This window comes from Oryctolagus cuniculus, chromosome 5 (genome assembly GCF_964237555.1).
Source record: "Oryctolagus cuniculus chromosome 5, mOryCun1.1, whole genome shotgun sequence".
In the NCBI taxonomy this organism is placed as follows: Eukaryota; Metazoa; Chordata; class Mammalia; order Lagomorpha; family Leporidae; genus Oryctolagus; species Oryctolagus cuniculus.
The window spans coordinates 21,483,611-21,500,414 of NC_091436.1; the positions used below are offsets into that span (position 1 = coordinate 21,483,611).

The window sequence follows — 16,804 nt, forward strand, 5'->3', positions numbered from 1 at the left end:
TTCCACTGAGAAGCCTGATGTTAATTTAATTGGTTTTCCTTTATATGTAACTTGACAATTTTCTCTTAATGGCTTTAGAGTTCTCTCCTTGTCTTTAACTTCTAATAATTAGACTACAATATTCCTTGGAAAAGATCTGTTTTGGTTGAGTCTGCTTGGGTTTCTTTAGACTTTTCTATCTGGATGTCCATGTCTCTTTCAAAATATGAGAAATTTTCAACTATTATTTCATTTAGCAGGTTCTCAATGCCTTTTTTATTCTCCTCCTCCTCTTCTTCCTCCTCTTCCTCTTTCTCTTCCTCTTTTTCTCTTCTTCTGCTGCTTCTTCTTCACGAATACCTACAATAAAATATTTAGCCATTTAATGGTATTCTATATTTCATGTAGACTTTCTTCATTTATTTTAATTCTTTTCTCTTCATTTCTATCTGATTAGGTTATTTCAAAATTCTTGTCCTTGAAGTCAGAAATTAATTCCTCCACTTGGCCAATTCTGGTGTTCAAGCTCTCAATCATATTTTTTATTTCACTGATAGAAGATTCCACCTGTAAAATTTCTATTTGGTTCTCCTTAATGAAGTCTATCTTCTTAGTAATATTTTCCTTAATATCACTCATTGATTTGCTCAGTTCTTTAATCTATATATCTGTATTCTCTTGCATCTCACTGAGTTCCTTACGATCATCATTTTGATTTGTCTAACTTTCATTTCATAGATTTCCTTCAGTTAAAGATCTAATTCAGGAGGAATATTGTATTCTTTTGGAGGCTCATACTACCTTCCTTCTTCATGTCTTCAGTACCCCCTTATTGATGCACATCTGAGGTGTGTATTCCTTCTTTACAGACTGGGTTTCATTAGAAAAGAGTTTATGGTTTAGCTGGAATGCAGGGTATCACTTGGCTTGTTGCTTTGGCTTTAGCTTTAGGTGATCCCAGAAGTGTAGTCTCTTAGTGGTTTCTTTTGTCTTAGTCAATGTCAGCTGTGTCATTTAGTGAACCAGTGGTGCAGTCTGCTGCAGTTCATAGGGATAGATGTGTGGCTTTGAAGTGAATAAGGCTTTCCTGAGTCTGTATCTTTGGTCTACAGAGAGTGCAGGGTTAGTCTCTCTGGTGAATGTAATAACTGGGGCCTTGTTCTTGCTTCTGAGGAAGACAACGGTGACTTCCCCCATGTCCTATGGGCAAGTCTGAGTGATGTTGTAGCTTGTGGCACCAATTGTTATGGTTCTAGGACTGTGTGATATGGATGGATCCTTACTCAGGTCCTGCTAGGAGAGTTCAACTGGTGCTGTGGCTGATAATACCAAAAGCAATAGTCCTAGGATGAATAGTTCACATCTATTCATCCTAGGACTATTGTACCCTGCAACATCAAGATGATTCTAGCCCTACAAGGTGATTACAAGATTAAAAGAAATTTCAGGCTGGAGGGTATGAGTCCAAAGTGGTAGAATGCCAAGTAGGTTCTTCCCTATGCCCACTGGGTAGATTGCAGTGGCACAGAAAAATTTAGCACAAATTGTTAAAGTCTTGGTGTTGCAGGGTACAGTAGGATTGTTACCAGATGTCCCAGGGAGGAAGTAGATTTTTTGATGAGTTACTTCAGGTGTTAACACCTAACGCTAATGTGAATCACCCATTTACATGTAGAGTGAGTGAGAATAGCTCTGGGGCTAATTCTCCAAAACTCCCACAGTTGTAGGATAAATCTACACATTGGATGAAGGACTTGCATTTAGAATATATAGAATATAAATTACAAAAAAAAACCTGTTTAATAATCAAGACAGCCAATTAAAATATGGGTGCAATTGTGAATGGACACTTCACTAGATAATTATACACATGACTGATGAGCACAGATAGAGCTCAACATCAGTAGTTGTTAAAGAAATGCAAATTAGAATAATAAATATATATACACATTAGAATAAATAAGATAAAGAAACAATTAAGATAAAGAAACAAAACTCATTCTGTCAATCATGGGATTATGGATAAAAGAGAATAAAGTTAAACTAAGTTGAGGGCAATTTGACAATGTATAGCAAAATTAAAACTGCATGTGGCCATTGATTCATTAGTTCTAATTTTGGTATTTATCATGCACACACACACACACACACAAGTTCAGGAAGTCATGTACACAAGCTATTTTTTAAATAAGAAAGAAAATATTATAATTATTTAATATTTTGCAGATTGGACAATCTCTTGTAAAAATATTTGTGTAGAAACACAAAAGGCTGGGATTATCACCAATCACTATCAGTAGTAGCATTATACAAGTGTACAAAATAAAAGATTTTACTGTCTCCAGTCCATAGTGCTTTCTCAAATGCTCAAATGCCCTAGTTGTACATTTTGTGGGAAATAATTAATTTTATACTAACTGTGTGGCATGAGTATCGATACTACATTTTATTCTTGAATATCATGAGATATAAAAATATTCTGTAAATTTCCATGAGATAATACAAATCTAAAGAGGTCTGCATTTAAGATTTTGTTACTGGCTTTCTTCAGATTTCTAAATATTTGTAATGGGGTTTAATCCCTCCTTATACATGGAATGAATGTTTGTATACAGAATAAATGCCAAGATCATCTACTATATCCTGTAACACAAATGTATCAGTATTCTCATTAATAATATTAATGTATCTGAAGACAAAAATATAAGTGGAGTGAGCGTAGATTTGAGTGAGAAACCACAAAATAGTGATGCAAACTGAGTATTGAGGACAACCCAAGGGCATATTCAGAGTTGAAAGGCACACGAAGAGAGCAAAGGGATATTCTCCAAAGAGAACAAGGAGTGCTAGAGCTTGATTCAGGCTCAGCCCTACTAATGAATACAGTTCATTTCCCATTTGTCTGTGTTGTAAAACACTATTTTTGTGCCCTAATTATGTCATCACAGTGTGATGTATTTCCAGCTGTTTGCCCCTCTGAGTCCTATTTATACTGAAAAGACATACCCCTGAGCTATAATGAAAGTTCACATGTTGTTCCCAGGGTTAATAAGACAAGATAAAGACCTGCCCCTGCTTTGGGGGCAGCTATTTTTTTTTTAATTCTAATAATTTTTAATCATTTCAATTTTAATTTAAAAGAAAAAGTAGTTATTTTTAAATTAAAAAAAAATCACTTATTTAGATAATTTAAATCACTTAAAATTATTCTAAGGATCTGAACAGAAGGATTCCTGCTGCTTTGTGTACCTTGATGTCTAAGTAAGCTTTAATGTACCATTCATGGAGAGCTGGAATCAAACTCCCTACCAAGACTGTTTGGAATATAATTATAATTACTAGTTAAAAGAGTGACAGGAAACAAAGGCCTTTTCTCTCTAATTATGTATCTTATAATATATAATCACATAAACAGAGATAGAATGCATTAAAAGACTATACAGAATTTAACTTTTAAGTAACAGAGATAAATCTAATTTACACGAGTATTCAACAGATATATGATCAATACATTTGTTCACCAACTATAATGCCAAATCAGAATTAACAGCAGGAATGTCACCCCAGCAAAGCATGGGGACTATTGTCCAAAATAAACTACTTTCATTTTATGAGCAAATGGAAGACAGGAACTTCGAAGTTCATAAGTAATGTCCAAGAAGAGGAAATGTTTACTGTGATGTTTGATACACACTGTATTCATGTATTGAAATGTCATGCTACACCTCCAAAATATATATAATTCTTGTTAATAAACAATTTTAAAAATAAATAACAAGAAAAATAATTATACTTGGGAATATAAATGTAAAAATATTTCAATAATGGGGCCAGTAGTGGGGCACATCTTATTAAGCTGCTGCTAGCGATGCCCACATCTGATATGAGTGCCGAATCAGGTTCCTGCTGCTCTGCTTCCCATCTTGCTTCCTGCTGATATGCCTGTGAAGGGAGAGGGGGATGACATGAGTATCTGGGTCCCTGCCATACATGTGGGAGACCAGGATGGCATCCAGATCTGAGTGTTGTGAGAATTTGGGGACTGAACCAGCACAAGAATGATGTCTTTGGGTCTCTCCCTCTCTCTGTCACTCTGTCTTTCAAATAAATGAATAAATAAAGACTTAAAAATTCTTGCCAGGGCTGGTGCTGTACAGTAGTGGGTTAAGCCTCCGCTTGCAGCACCCACATTGCATATAGGCACAAGTTCCAGTTCCAGCTGCTCCACTTCCAGTCCAGCTCCTGCTAACGTGCCTGGAAAAGCAGCAGAAAATGATTCAAGGGCTTCGGCTCCTGCACCGTGTGGGAGATCTGGAAGAAGCCTCTGGGTCCTAGCCATTTAGGGAGTGAACCAGTGGATGGAAGACCTCTTTCTCTCTGCCTTTCCCTCTCCCTCTCTGTTACTGCTCATTTCAAATAAATAACTAAATCTTTAAGAACAACTTGCCAATAAAATGATTGTAAGTCAAATCTAGGACTATAAAAATCAAAATAAGGAAATAACACAGTGTAATCAAGTAGAGTTCTTTCCAAAAAATGCAGATTAACATTATAAAAATATAAAAGTTTAAGATTTTAAAAATCTAAATTAAACCATAGGCTGTGATTCACATAATGACACTATGTATAGCATCCTAAGCAATATATGAAACCTTATTTTTGAAAAATATATATATATATGAAGTATATTTATTTTTAACAAGACTTAAATACAGCTAAAATTTAAACTGGTGAAATGAAGAAATAATCATTTGATAAAATTTAAAATGAAGAGGAAGGTTTTGAAAAATTAAATATAAAATAATGGATGAAATGGAATTTAAAAATAAGCTTATTCTGGTACAGAAAAAGTTTGCAATATGTGCACAGTTTTTTTCATAATACACATTTTTCATTTTAAAGTTTTTATTTATTTATTTAAAAGGAAGTAGAGAGGTAAAGGAGGGGAGAAATAAAAGAGAGAGAGAGAGTCAGGGAGAGCGACAGATAAAGTGCTTCCATCTGCTGTTTCACTTTCCCAAATGCCCCCAAAAGACCAGAGGACTGCAGTTGGGAGCTGGGAACTGAATCCAGGTCCAGGATCATAATCCACAAGCTTTGGTTTATTAGCAGAAACAAGTGGGTAGACCAGATTAAAAATGTCAGTAAAAGGATGCAGCCAGCAACAGTCGTTCATCACTGTTCAGGACAGAAATCAACACTAAAGTCATCCCAGCCCTCAGAAACACAGAGACACAACCAGCCCTGCCCGTTGCAGCCACCTGGGGAGTGAACCAGCAGATAGAAGACCTCTCTCTCTCTCTGACTCTGACTTCCAAATAAAACTAAGTAAATCTGTAAATAATTTATTAAAAATGTATCATTTTCAACCTAAAAGGAAATTCATATTGTCATGTACAGGAAACTCTTTTTCATCTTGTGCTATTACTAAAATTTTTAAAATATTGAATAAAATTATGGAAGTAAAAAAAATTAATGAAGTAGCTTTCAAATCTAAGAGAGCTATTAAAATTTGATTAATAAATACAGGAATTACTTCTAAGAAAAGATCAATAATATAGTGAAAGCTTGGAAAACTATAATCTAAAATAAAACTTTAAAAACATTATTTAATAATGGTTGTACAAACATTGAAAAGAGATTAGTCTGCATGCATTTTTATGTGAATAAATTTAAAATGCTAGATGAATTTGTGACTTTGAAATAAAAATATGTATTATAAAAATGGAATATTAAAGCCCTCAAAACTTCAAAAATTTGTTAAAAATAAAGTAAAAAACAAACAAAAGTGCATACCCTGAAAGCATATGATGTCGAGTTTGAGGTCAAATCTAAGGAACTTAAAGAACATAAATGATTACTGTAACATTTAAATGTTTTACAAAATTAGAAAAATTAGAACATTTCCACATTAATCTCAAGAATTCGTCATAATTTCAACTTGAGAATCAGGAAAGATTAATGTGAAGCTGCATATTCAGGCAAAAAGATGACCAGAGATACAAAGTCATGAATTTGATCCACCAATCCAAATAAAATCATGTACTCTCAGGATAAGAATGCATTAAAACATCATAGCCAAATACAAACTATTCCAAGAATGCAAGGAGGGCTCACCATTAAGAATCAAATTATGAAATACAAAGTGATAAGATTTAATGATTTTTAGAAACATCAAAAAAGAAGATGGGGTTCGAACTCATTCCCAATTGAAATTCATAGTAATTAATAGAAAGAACTTTCTTAACCTTAATAAAGGCCAATTATTAGACATTAACAACAACTTAAGACAATGAAACTTGCAACAAGCCTTCTTATTTAAAAATAGAAATATAATGGATATATCATTATCAATTTTATTTAACATTGGCCTAGAGTTCACAACCAATGCTACAAAGAAGGAAAAACTGCAGAGGTATCAACTGGCAAAATAGGTACGATCCCAATTTTGTTTAAAATGTAAATGAAAAGGTAGAGAAGGAGGCACTATTTTATTTTCTGAGTAGCATGACTATAAAGAATTTCAGATTCTTTTTTTTTTCATTTTTTAATATAAGCAGAACAGAAGATTTAATGCATTTCATAGTACCATTCTGAGAAAACCATACTTACATGATTTTCCACTTCTGGGGACAGTTTATGGCACTGCAGATTAGGCTTCTGCCTGCAATGCTAGCATATGAGTGTGGATTGGGTCCCAGCTGTTCTGCTTCTGATCCAACTCCCTGCTAATTCATCTGCAAAAGCAGCAGAAGATGGCCCAAGTGCTTGGGCCCCTGGCATTCATGTGGGAGATGTGGAAGAAGCTTTTGGCTTTTGGCTTTGGCCAACCCACACCATAGCCATTATGGCCATTTGGGGAATGAACCAGTGAATGGAGGATCTCTCTGTCTCTCCCTCTCTCTCTGTAACTCTGACTTTAAAATAAAAATAAATCTTTCAGAAATATAAAAAAGAGGAAGCCACTAAAACAACTTAATAGATAATATGCCTCACATTGTTACTATTAATCCCTATTCACGGATAACTTTTTTTATTTACTCATCCAGTGAAAGCATTACATCGAGAGTAATGATTTTCATGTCATAATGTCATGAAAATATAAATATCTATTTATGAATCCAAGTATCCAATTCAAAAAGGTACACTTACATTGGGAGCTCAAAGCTTTTTCACTCCCCAAGAAGTTAAATGCTGGGATTATAGCTTGACCTTTGCCAACAACGCTCACCATGGTTTCTTCATTTTCTAGAACCTGAAGCTTGATGAATGCATCTGGCTTGGATATGCGCACGTGTATTGTAACAGGATGAAGCAATGCAACTTTAACAGAATATCTATAAAGAAAACAAGTTACTTTGTAAGAAAGTACATTGGTCTCTCTGAGATCACTAAAGGAAACCACATAATTTTCTGGGTTTGATGATTTAAAAGTAAAACCACTTTGTAAAGTTGGTTAATATCTAAAATATTAGAGGTATTATTGCCTTTGGCAAAGAATTCTAATATGGTCTGGTAAAACAATAACAATATAGGAATTTTATTATCAAATTCCAATAGCATTATACCTTTTTTGTTCAGATATGATGAACAGTCACTTAGGAAATGCAATAGCCCTAAAAGCTACCAATCGTCTTACTAAATGTGCACACTGCTAACGCCATGCCAGTCTGTTCCATCATATCTTCCTTTGTACTCAGATGAAATGCACAACTGGTAGAAGCAGAACCCTCAAAGTCCCACTGTTCACAGTATTTTCCTTAAATCACAAAAATAGAAACTCAGAGTAATACTGCAGGTTCCTCTCAGTCTTCACTGAACGAGTTAGAACCTTTTGTGAAAAGACGAGAAAGGTATCATTAACTCACCCTTTCTAAATCCCTTTAATGCAAGCAAGGAATTGTTTTTTGATTTTTTTTTCTTAGTTCAGGTGATTCCTTAGGACTCTATCACCTTTCAGTTCCTCTAGAAATTTGCTATCCTGAGTATCCTCTCTCTTCTATCTTAAATCCCCCCATCGTTATTCCTCCTTCCCATTATTTCTTGTTCTCATGCAGTTTTCTCCAATCTTTAAAGAAATAAAAACAAAACAATAACAACAACAAAACAAACCACAGAATCTTCAATCCAATCTGCACTCCTTCCAGCTTGCCATCTAAGCACAGTCTTCTTCCATTCTTATTTCATCACCACCCACAGGCTTACTCAGCCACCAACCCTGGTCAAAAATTGTTCTTGCCATGGCTACCAGCAGCTCACCACTATAGAAACTTCCGTTCTCATCTTCCTGAACCTCTCAGAAGATTTTCACAAGTGTTAATCAATGCTCACTTCCTACTCCTTTAAAAACTCTTCCTTTAGACATTCTCTCCCATTGTGGGACTGTTTTTTTTTTTTTCTAGCTTCCTTTCTCGTTTGTATTTCTACAAATGTCAGAGGATTTCTCTGTTCTTTTCTGTGTCTGACTCTCATTTTTACAAACTTTCTTGTCTGTTCCATGAGCAGAAACATGATTCCCAAATCAAAGTCTCCAGTCCAATTACCAATGGCATATCATGTGGCTGTTTAACTGACCATTTTAACAACCAATTACCACCTTGAAAATGGATTTATTCCCTCGTGCCCTTTGAAACAAGTAAATGACATCGTCGGAACCATGTCTCTAAGTTAAATCCCAGCAGTCACAATCAATTAAGCCTGTAACTTTTCTCTCAATATCTTAAAGTCTTTCCTCCTTTCTTCAGGTCCACTGTCACTGCCTGTTAGGGGTTGAATTTTGCCTCCTCTTGATCACAGATATGTCGGAATTCTAATTCTCAGTGCCTCACAATGTCCCATACTTGGAGAGAGGTCTTGCAGTGGTAATCAAATTAAAACGAGGTCATTATGGTGAACTCTAACCCCATATGACTGGCATTTTTATAAAAATGAGAAATTTGAAAGCAGAAGAACACAGGGTAATAGTCATATGAAGATGAAGCCAGAGACCTGGATGATGCATCCAGAAGCCAATGACACCAAAGTCTACCAGCAAACCACAAGAAGCTAGAAGAAGTCATAAACAGATTCTCTCCCATGGCCCTCAGTAGGAACCAACCTACCTTATCTTAAACTGCTGGCACCCAGAATGAGGCATTATTCTGTTGGTTAGGCCACCCAGTGTGTGGAGCTTTGTTATAGCAGCACTAGAAGACCTTGCCCTGTTTGTGTTACTATTATCCACACTTGGTTATTTCAAATCTTTCTGCCCCTCTCCCTACACCTGGCCATGCTACACTTCTTCAGTCAGTTCATTCAGCACACAACAGCCTTGAGCCTATGTGTATATACACAGACATATATACATATATATAAAACATATCTTTTACATATACACACATATACATACATACATATGTATGTGTGTATATATACAAATATATAGCTCATAATATGTGGACATATACTATACAACATGTAGCCATAGATGTCTTTTAATATAGTACATAGTATGTTGATATACATATATCGTTTATATACAGCATAGCATATGTAGATAAATTTGTTATATGGAAAAGATGAAACATATGTCTATTTCTACATATATAGCACTATATTATAAGTGCTGTATCTTTTATATATAATATATATGCAATATTCACTAGCTTTTATGACTAAATACAATTTTTCACAATGTTCTAATTTTATTTCTCTCTTAGGAAGAATTTAAAATTTTTTTTCAGTTCATGCTTTGCAGATTTTTTCTTTTTAACACAGCTCTGATGATGCCATTTTTCTTAAAATCCTTTAAACCACCCCATGGCCTCGAAGGTTCCATCTGTACTTCTTGCAACATGAGGTGCTTCAGCAAGGGCTTTGCTGTTTTCTCCTGCCTCACCCCCTGCATAGCGTCTGGAGCCCCACTTTACAAACTCGATGTCTTTAGTTCTCAGGAGAAGAATATCCTGCTTCACTGACGAACTTTGGCAAGCTACTCAAGGACTCCCTTCCTCACCTTTCCTACCCTTTGGCTTTACAGCTGCAAGACAAGCTTTCGGGAGTAATTTAGGTGTTGGGTTGTGCGTCACTTATCAATCTATCAGTGGCCTTGCAGTGTAATACTGTGGTTCCTATAATAGTAGCTAAAATATTTTAACACAGTTGTTATTTCTTTCCCTCTTTCTTTTTCCCCTTATTTCAAGTTGGTAATTCATAAGTGTATTACAAGAAGAAGACAAACTAAAAAAATAAGTCTTCTGTTTCTTCTATTGCCCTCAGCCAAGTGTGCTTTCTTCAAATTTTTCTCTCAACTTTTACCTACATAAAATGTATAAACAAATGTAAATTTAAAAAAAAAATACTTGGGATTAGACTGTATAATGTTGTTCCCTAATTTAATTTTATTGCTAATTATATTTTGTTATAGAAATTTTTGCATTGTTTAAAGGGGAAGAAGTTCAAAAGCCAAGCCAAATGTGAATTGTAGCTACAAATAAATCAGAATATTCATATAATAAATTATTATTTGCATATATATCATCAGAAATATATTTTTAAATTCAATTTACCAATATTTGGAGAATATTTAAAATCCTAGAAAATAATAATAAATTTGTTTGAACATTTATAATAAAATATGTGCATTGCCTCTGTCAATTCTATAAAAAGTAGAAATTGAGAGGGAGAAATGACAGAGAATATAAAAAAGAAAGGGAGTGTAATGAAGTCATGAATTTCAGCATAGATAATGAGCACCTAAGGTATTGAGACGTTGGCGATAGAGAGAAAGGCAGAGAAAGGAGAGGCAGACCTGCCTTAGAATCAACAGGGCTGATGAGTAAAAGAAGTGGGGTTCATGATGGGGTCTTCCAAAGAGAGTACATAGATGAGCCTGCAGAGTAGCTTGGGTCAGCACATGGAGAGAAATCTCTACAAGAGAGCAGGCCATGATGGAGTGCAGCAAGGAGAAAGTAAAAACAGGAAGTGAAGGCATGAAGAGTGTTTAATGAAGGTTGGATAGGATGAAGACAAAGAGAGTGTCAGTGTCTTTACGTGTCATCACAAGGCTGATCCTATATATCACCCATATAATGCTCTAATTGTTTCCAGAAGAGTCTAGAAACTGAAATTAAAATTGGTTTAGGGTTTTACTACCATATTCATTTTTATCCTAAAATTCTATTTTTAAAAGGCTTTGCCCCTTCTATCATATACTTATACCTGAATAAAATTTTCTTGTCATTGGGAATGTAGTAATCTCTGATTTCCTTTATGGCAAAGGTGTTGCATGGAGTGTCTCGAGAAAGGCATGGGAGTGGAGTATAAGGACCAATGAGGCGCAGTTTAAATCGTGATGCAGATATGTAGTTGTCACCAGTGAACGCTTCAGCCACAAACGTATATCCTTTCTATGAGAAAGAAAAATTACAGAGCAATTTATTCCATGGTTGCCTATCTCTCCAACGTAGAGTATATAACATCACAGTACTAAAAGGCGTCAGTATCTTTACATATGTTTAGATTCCAAACTCTCTTAATAAATATTGAGTCCCTAACATGCTTTGAAATTCCTCTTAGAAAGCATATTCTCTTACATGTTTTCAGGAAAACAATAAATTCTAGAATTTTTCTTTGTGTGGTTCCATAACTATAAAACAAAGTGCTTAACTGTAGTAGATGATGATTACCATGTTTGCTTGTTATTTTTCTAAGCATGTTTTTCCCATGGCACCATCCTGGAGTTACCAATAATGTTCTATTTTATTTATTTTTTGTTATCTTTCTAAAATACTAAGATAAGGAAAGCAGAAGAGTTTATAAATGTGTAGTTCTCATAAGAGGATGGGTCAGCTATCAAATTATCACTTGATCTGATTCCACAAAATCCAGATGTACGTCTGGAGATGACCTCTTTAGGTTGGAGGAAAGAGGCAGGTAACAAACCTGGAAAGTGACTACTTCAGGGTGAAGAACAACTTGGTTCAACATAACTGGGTCTCTGGCCAAGAAGTCAATGAATCAAGAGCACAGTCTCAAGATAAGATATACAAGTTCACAGTGATTCTGTGTGTATGATTCCAGATGCTCGAAGTGAGGAATGAAAAGGTATGTTTGCCTTTCAGGTGTTCTCTCCTGCAGAGGAAGACCTCTATGTGCTTAGCTTACCAGAAACAATACAGCCAGAATGAATACAAAATTTTTCATAGATTTAATAAAGATAATATTATGAATTCCAGTATCCATCATGAAAGAGAATAACGACATCAATAAGAGCCTCTTGATTCAATGTTTGAGATAAGTCACAAAATAAAGATAAATCACATATGCTAAAATATTTTTTTACCTGCAAAGTGCAGCACACTGACTCTTTGATACTTCCATTGTTAGTTGAGCATATGGTACTAATGCATTAAAGAATAAAAACAAAATGACCTAACTCTTAGATTGTGTGTGTCCAAAGTAAGTAAATAATTTTAAGGGGAAAAAGTTATAAAGTTGTAGGCTAGATGTTGGTAACTGAAGATTTAAAACTTGGCTAGTGATAGAATTATAAGACAGAAACTGGCTATTCTAAATAAATTCAGGACTTGCAGAGTAAGAGTTACACTAACATAACATAACATCATACCAAATACCATGTCTCATATGTGAATGCAGTGAATCATTGTATGTGGTCTTTGAGGAATTATGAAAAAACAATTGAGCAAACCATTCTGATTTTTTCAAATCAAAGGAAAGTATGTACTCTGGGAAATACAGACTAGCAAGTTCAATAATGGGCACCTTATCAAGGCCCTAAAGCAAGTTACAAAAAGGATGTCTTGTCAGACTCTGAAATTGCAAAATAGATTTCCACATGCCAGCAGGGTTTACTGGCTTTATTGGGACCAAGACTTCAGTTCTTCCTTGTTAAGAAGATACAAAATCATGTAACTATTGTAGACATGGTGTTTTTGCATTTCAGGAAGACATATGTCAAGACCTCTGGTGAATTTCAAATGGGGCAGGATAACTCTTGATGAGCCTGCCAGACACAAAATTTTTGCTACAGGCTACCAATATGGTGAATATTCAATAGAGTTTGAGACCTTATCTATTCAAGGATGTTGAGCTGATTTTTGAGACCAACAATGGGATAGAAGGATAAAAACATGTCAAGCGAGTTTATAAAGGCTGCATCAAATTATAGAAAAAGATAAAGAAAAGAGGGGTACCAAGACCACATATGAAAATGTTAAGAGGTTCAACTAAGAGGAATGTTTTCCAAAGTGTGTTCTGTGAAAATATTCAGCCAAAATGTTTTATGAAAACAGGTTTACACTGGAAAATATTGTGTATATAGAATTACTGAATAAAAAGTCAAGCTTAGTCTGGGAGACAGTTTCTCACTCTACTCACAAAAACAGAAACCAACAGAAACCAAACCAAGCACAATCAACACAGTATGCTAAATGTAACAGACTCCTATTTGTTCCCACAAATATTTGTTCCCATTAAAAATTGTCTAAAGATCCCTGAAGGAGAACATATTTCTAAAAGTTGATGGCATCTTTGACATTGATAGAATTCCCCTTTCTAAATAAAATCATCCTTTTGCTATTGATCTTTAGGGCTTTAGGTTTCAAATCACAAATTAAATAGATTGTTTCTGTTCCAAAAGAAATCTATGTCAAATGACAAACATTCAAAAAATAATCCCTGTTTGTGAGGACATGTTCTTCACTGAAGAACTCATTCTTTCTTATAGTGATTGTTTTAACCCAAGATGTTTTTCTGCAGGGAGGTAAGGTTCATATCATAGGGCGGTAAAGTTCATAAGGTTCAAATCTCACAGTGTAATAAGTATAATAATAATTATTAATAATATGTAATAACTACATTAATAATATGCAATATATAATAATATATAAATTATATCAATAATATGTAAGTTATTATTACATATTACATGTTATTATTGATTAATTTCTCATATAAATATGAAACTTGCCAAATTTATTACAAAGTGAAAGTAATTTAAATCCAATCACAGTTTAATAATATCTTCAAATGTAGTAAAATCTGGCAGCAATATCAGGAAAATTTATATCACAGTGACTGGCATTGTGGCTTAGTGGGATAAAACTGTGCCTGTGACATGGCATCTCATATAAACACCTCTTTGTGTAGTAGTGCTCTACTTCTAAGCCAGCTCCCTGCTAATGGAAAAGCACCAGATGATGGCCCAAGTGTTTGGTCCCCTGCCACTCTTGCGGGAGATCTGGATGGAGTTACAGGCTCCTGGTTTTGGCCTGACCCAGCCCAAACTGTTTGGGCCATCTGGGAAGTGAGCCAGTGGACTGAAGATCTCTTTCCCTCTCTCTCTCTCTCTCTGTCTCCCCCTCTCTGTATATAACTGCCTTTCAAATGAATAAATAAATCTTAAAAAAGAAATTAATATCATAAAAATATTTAATAAAATGAGTTTATTAAAATTTAAATTATAATGAAATATTAAAACTCAGTAAAAAACTCAGAACACGTATATAGAACTACACACATATATTAATATCAATTGCATTAAATGACTACATCAAGAATTTAACTGCCTTAATTCTTAAGATGTTTCTTAAAATCTCTAAGCCAGCCTAAAAGAGCTATTATATTTTTATGGATTTAGTCTATTTAAAATTTATCTTTCATTCTTAGAAATTCAGTATTCATTAGACAGATAAAAAATGAATAGAATCATAGGCCAAAGTGAAATTCAGGCATTACAACCAAAACCCAAATGGAAAAAAAATACGAAGTTAAAGACTGGAAGACCAGAGCTAAAGCAGATCTCTCGATTTCCTGTCTAGGTATACCCTGCTCTTTGTAGGATTCCCTCTTAGAGGACATGATTGAAACCATGATGATACGATTTACACAGATACAGAACCAACATGGTTTGACAAAGTCAGCCATTAGGGTTTATATTCAGCAGAAATAGCATGCCAAATGCTTTTGTTTGCTGAAAGAATAGGGATGATGGGTGGTGGGTGGCTGTGTAATCCCAGTCTTCTGGAATACAAGTAATAAGATTAGAATAAAAAGTCAATAGGGAAGAGAGGCAGCTATCTGGTTTGGTCAGAAATAGGGCAAAACAGACTCATCAGATTAATTTCTGTTTCAAGCTTTGTATGATTTTGTAATTTCCGTAAATAGAAATTCTAATACTTTCTTTTCATTACACTTTTATGGGGGAGAAGGAAAAAGAGGACTGAAAAGCAGAAAATGCTCCAGTATTCACACTAAGTATTTCCTGATATCATACAAATGGGACTTAATAGGGAAAGAACAGAACCCCGTTCTCTGTTTAAGCGCATTGAAAGAACCTTTGGCTAATCTTTTCTTGGGCCCTCGATAAGCTGATGGTTCTTCACTGTAAATCTACCACAGAGGAGAATGAAGGTTACACTTACCTTATTCTTGGTATAAAGATAAGGCACTACTTTTTGGAACACCTTGGGCACTTGTTCCAGAGTGTCATTATTCACAACGTGCAGCATACAGACTGGGAGTGTAGCATATATTTTGGGAAGCAAAATCATATCTTGAGGAACCAAAAATGTTTCTCTGTAAGTACAAAAGCATGAACTTTCCCTTGACATGATCATAAAGAAAACTTGAAGTTAGATTTAATGCCAAAAAGTTTAAAAAGTTTCAAGTTTCAAATAACTACAAGGCAGGCACATCATATGCCCTTTAAAGTTATTTTTAAAAATTTCAGTATTTACATATCAATGTAAAACTTCAGTAATAAACTCCATTTTATAAGTAATTTATAACTTGTGCTTAATATGCTGGGGCTGGCGCCGTGGCGCACTAGGTGAATCATCTGCTTGCAGCGCCGGCATCCCATATGGGCGCCGGTTCTAGTCCCAGGTGCCCTCTTCCAGTCCAGCTCTCTGCTGTGGCCTAGGAAAGCAGTAGTAGATGCCCTAAGTGCTTGGGCCCCTGCAGCTGCATGGGCGAACAGGAAGAAGCACCTGGCTCCTGGCTTCGGATCGGCACAGAGCTGGCTGTAGTGGCCATTTGGGGAGTGAACCAACGGAAGGAAGACCTTTCTCTCTGTCTTTCTCTCTCACTCTTTGTAACTCTACCTGTCAAATAAATAAATAAAATCTTTAAAAAAATGCTATTGCTTAGAAATTAAAATAATTTTTTTCTATACAGAAAACATTATTATCTAATAAGCTCATAAGAAGGTATAAAACTATGTAATATTCTTAATTTTTTATGAAAAACAGATAAAAATGTTTGTAATACCTAACTCATATATAGCAACTGTAGAAGAATTTTGACGTTCTGGAATCAACGTAGAAGTTGGTACTTTTTACTATTATCACTAAAACTACAGATCTATTGAAACACTGTACTTTACCCTATGAAATGTATAAGAATTTCCTGTTAATCCACAATTTACAAAAATGGATGATATAATTTTTCAGTGTATGATAACTTCACCTGAATACCAAAAACCAAGTATTTGGTGGCTGATCTGGATAAGTCACAGTATAGTCAGCAAAAGCAATCTTAGTTTCTTCATCTTGAAAGCATGGATAAGATTCAATTGACTTGCATTTGCTTTTAAACATTAGTCTAGAAATATAAAAATAAATAATCAATGACAAAAGCCAAATTAAAAGTGGACTGCATTTACAATAAAGAAATAGGCACAAATAGCATACAGTGTTACAGGCAATTGTTTGCTGGACTGAATTCTTGATCAAAGGCAAGCTATGTGGATCATGGTGCGTGGTGCCAAGCTAGAGGGTCATATTTCAGGCTAAACATTAAAGAAGTCTCTCAAAGGTACCTAAAG

The 16,804-nt window shown here is 34.8% G+C and overlaps 1 protein-coding gene across 4 annotated transcripts in view; it reads right to left on the minus strand.

Moving 5' to 3' along the window:
• Positions 1–16,804, minus strand: part of ADGB (androglobin) — a 215,760-nt gene that overhangs the window by 50,004 nt on the left and 148,952 nt on the right. For all 4 annotated transcript variants that reach the window (XM_051855270.2, XM_051855271.2, XM_008263621.4 and 1 more), the window contains 4 exons: positions 16,447–16,581; positions 15,402–15,555; positions 11,179–11,366; positions 7,132–7,316 (listed from right to left, as the gene is read on the minus strand). In XM_051855270.2, the coding sequence (XP_051711230.2) occupies positions 7,132–7,316; positions 11,179–11,366; positions 15,402–15,555; positions 16,447–16,581 (662 nt within the window). The remainder of the gene's footprint in view (positions 1–7,131; positions 7,317–11,178; positions 11,367–15,401; positions 15,556–16,446; positions 16,582–16,804) is intronic.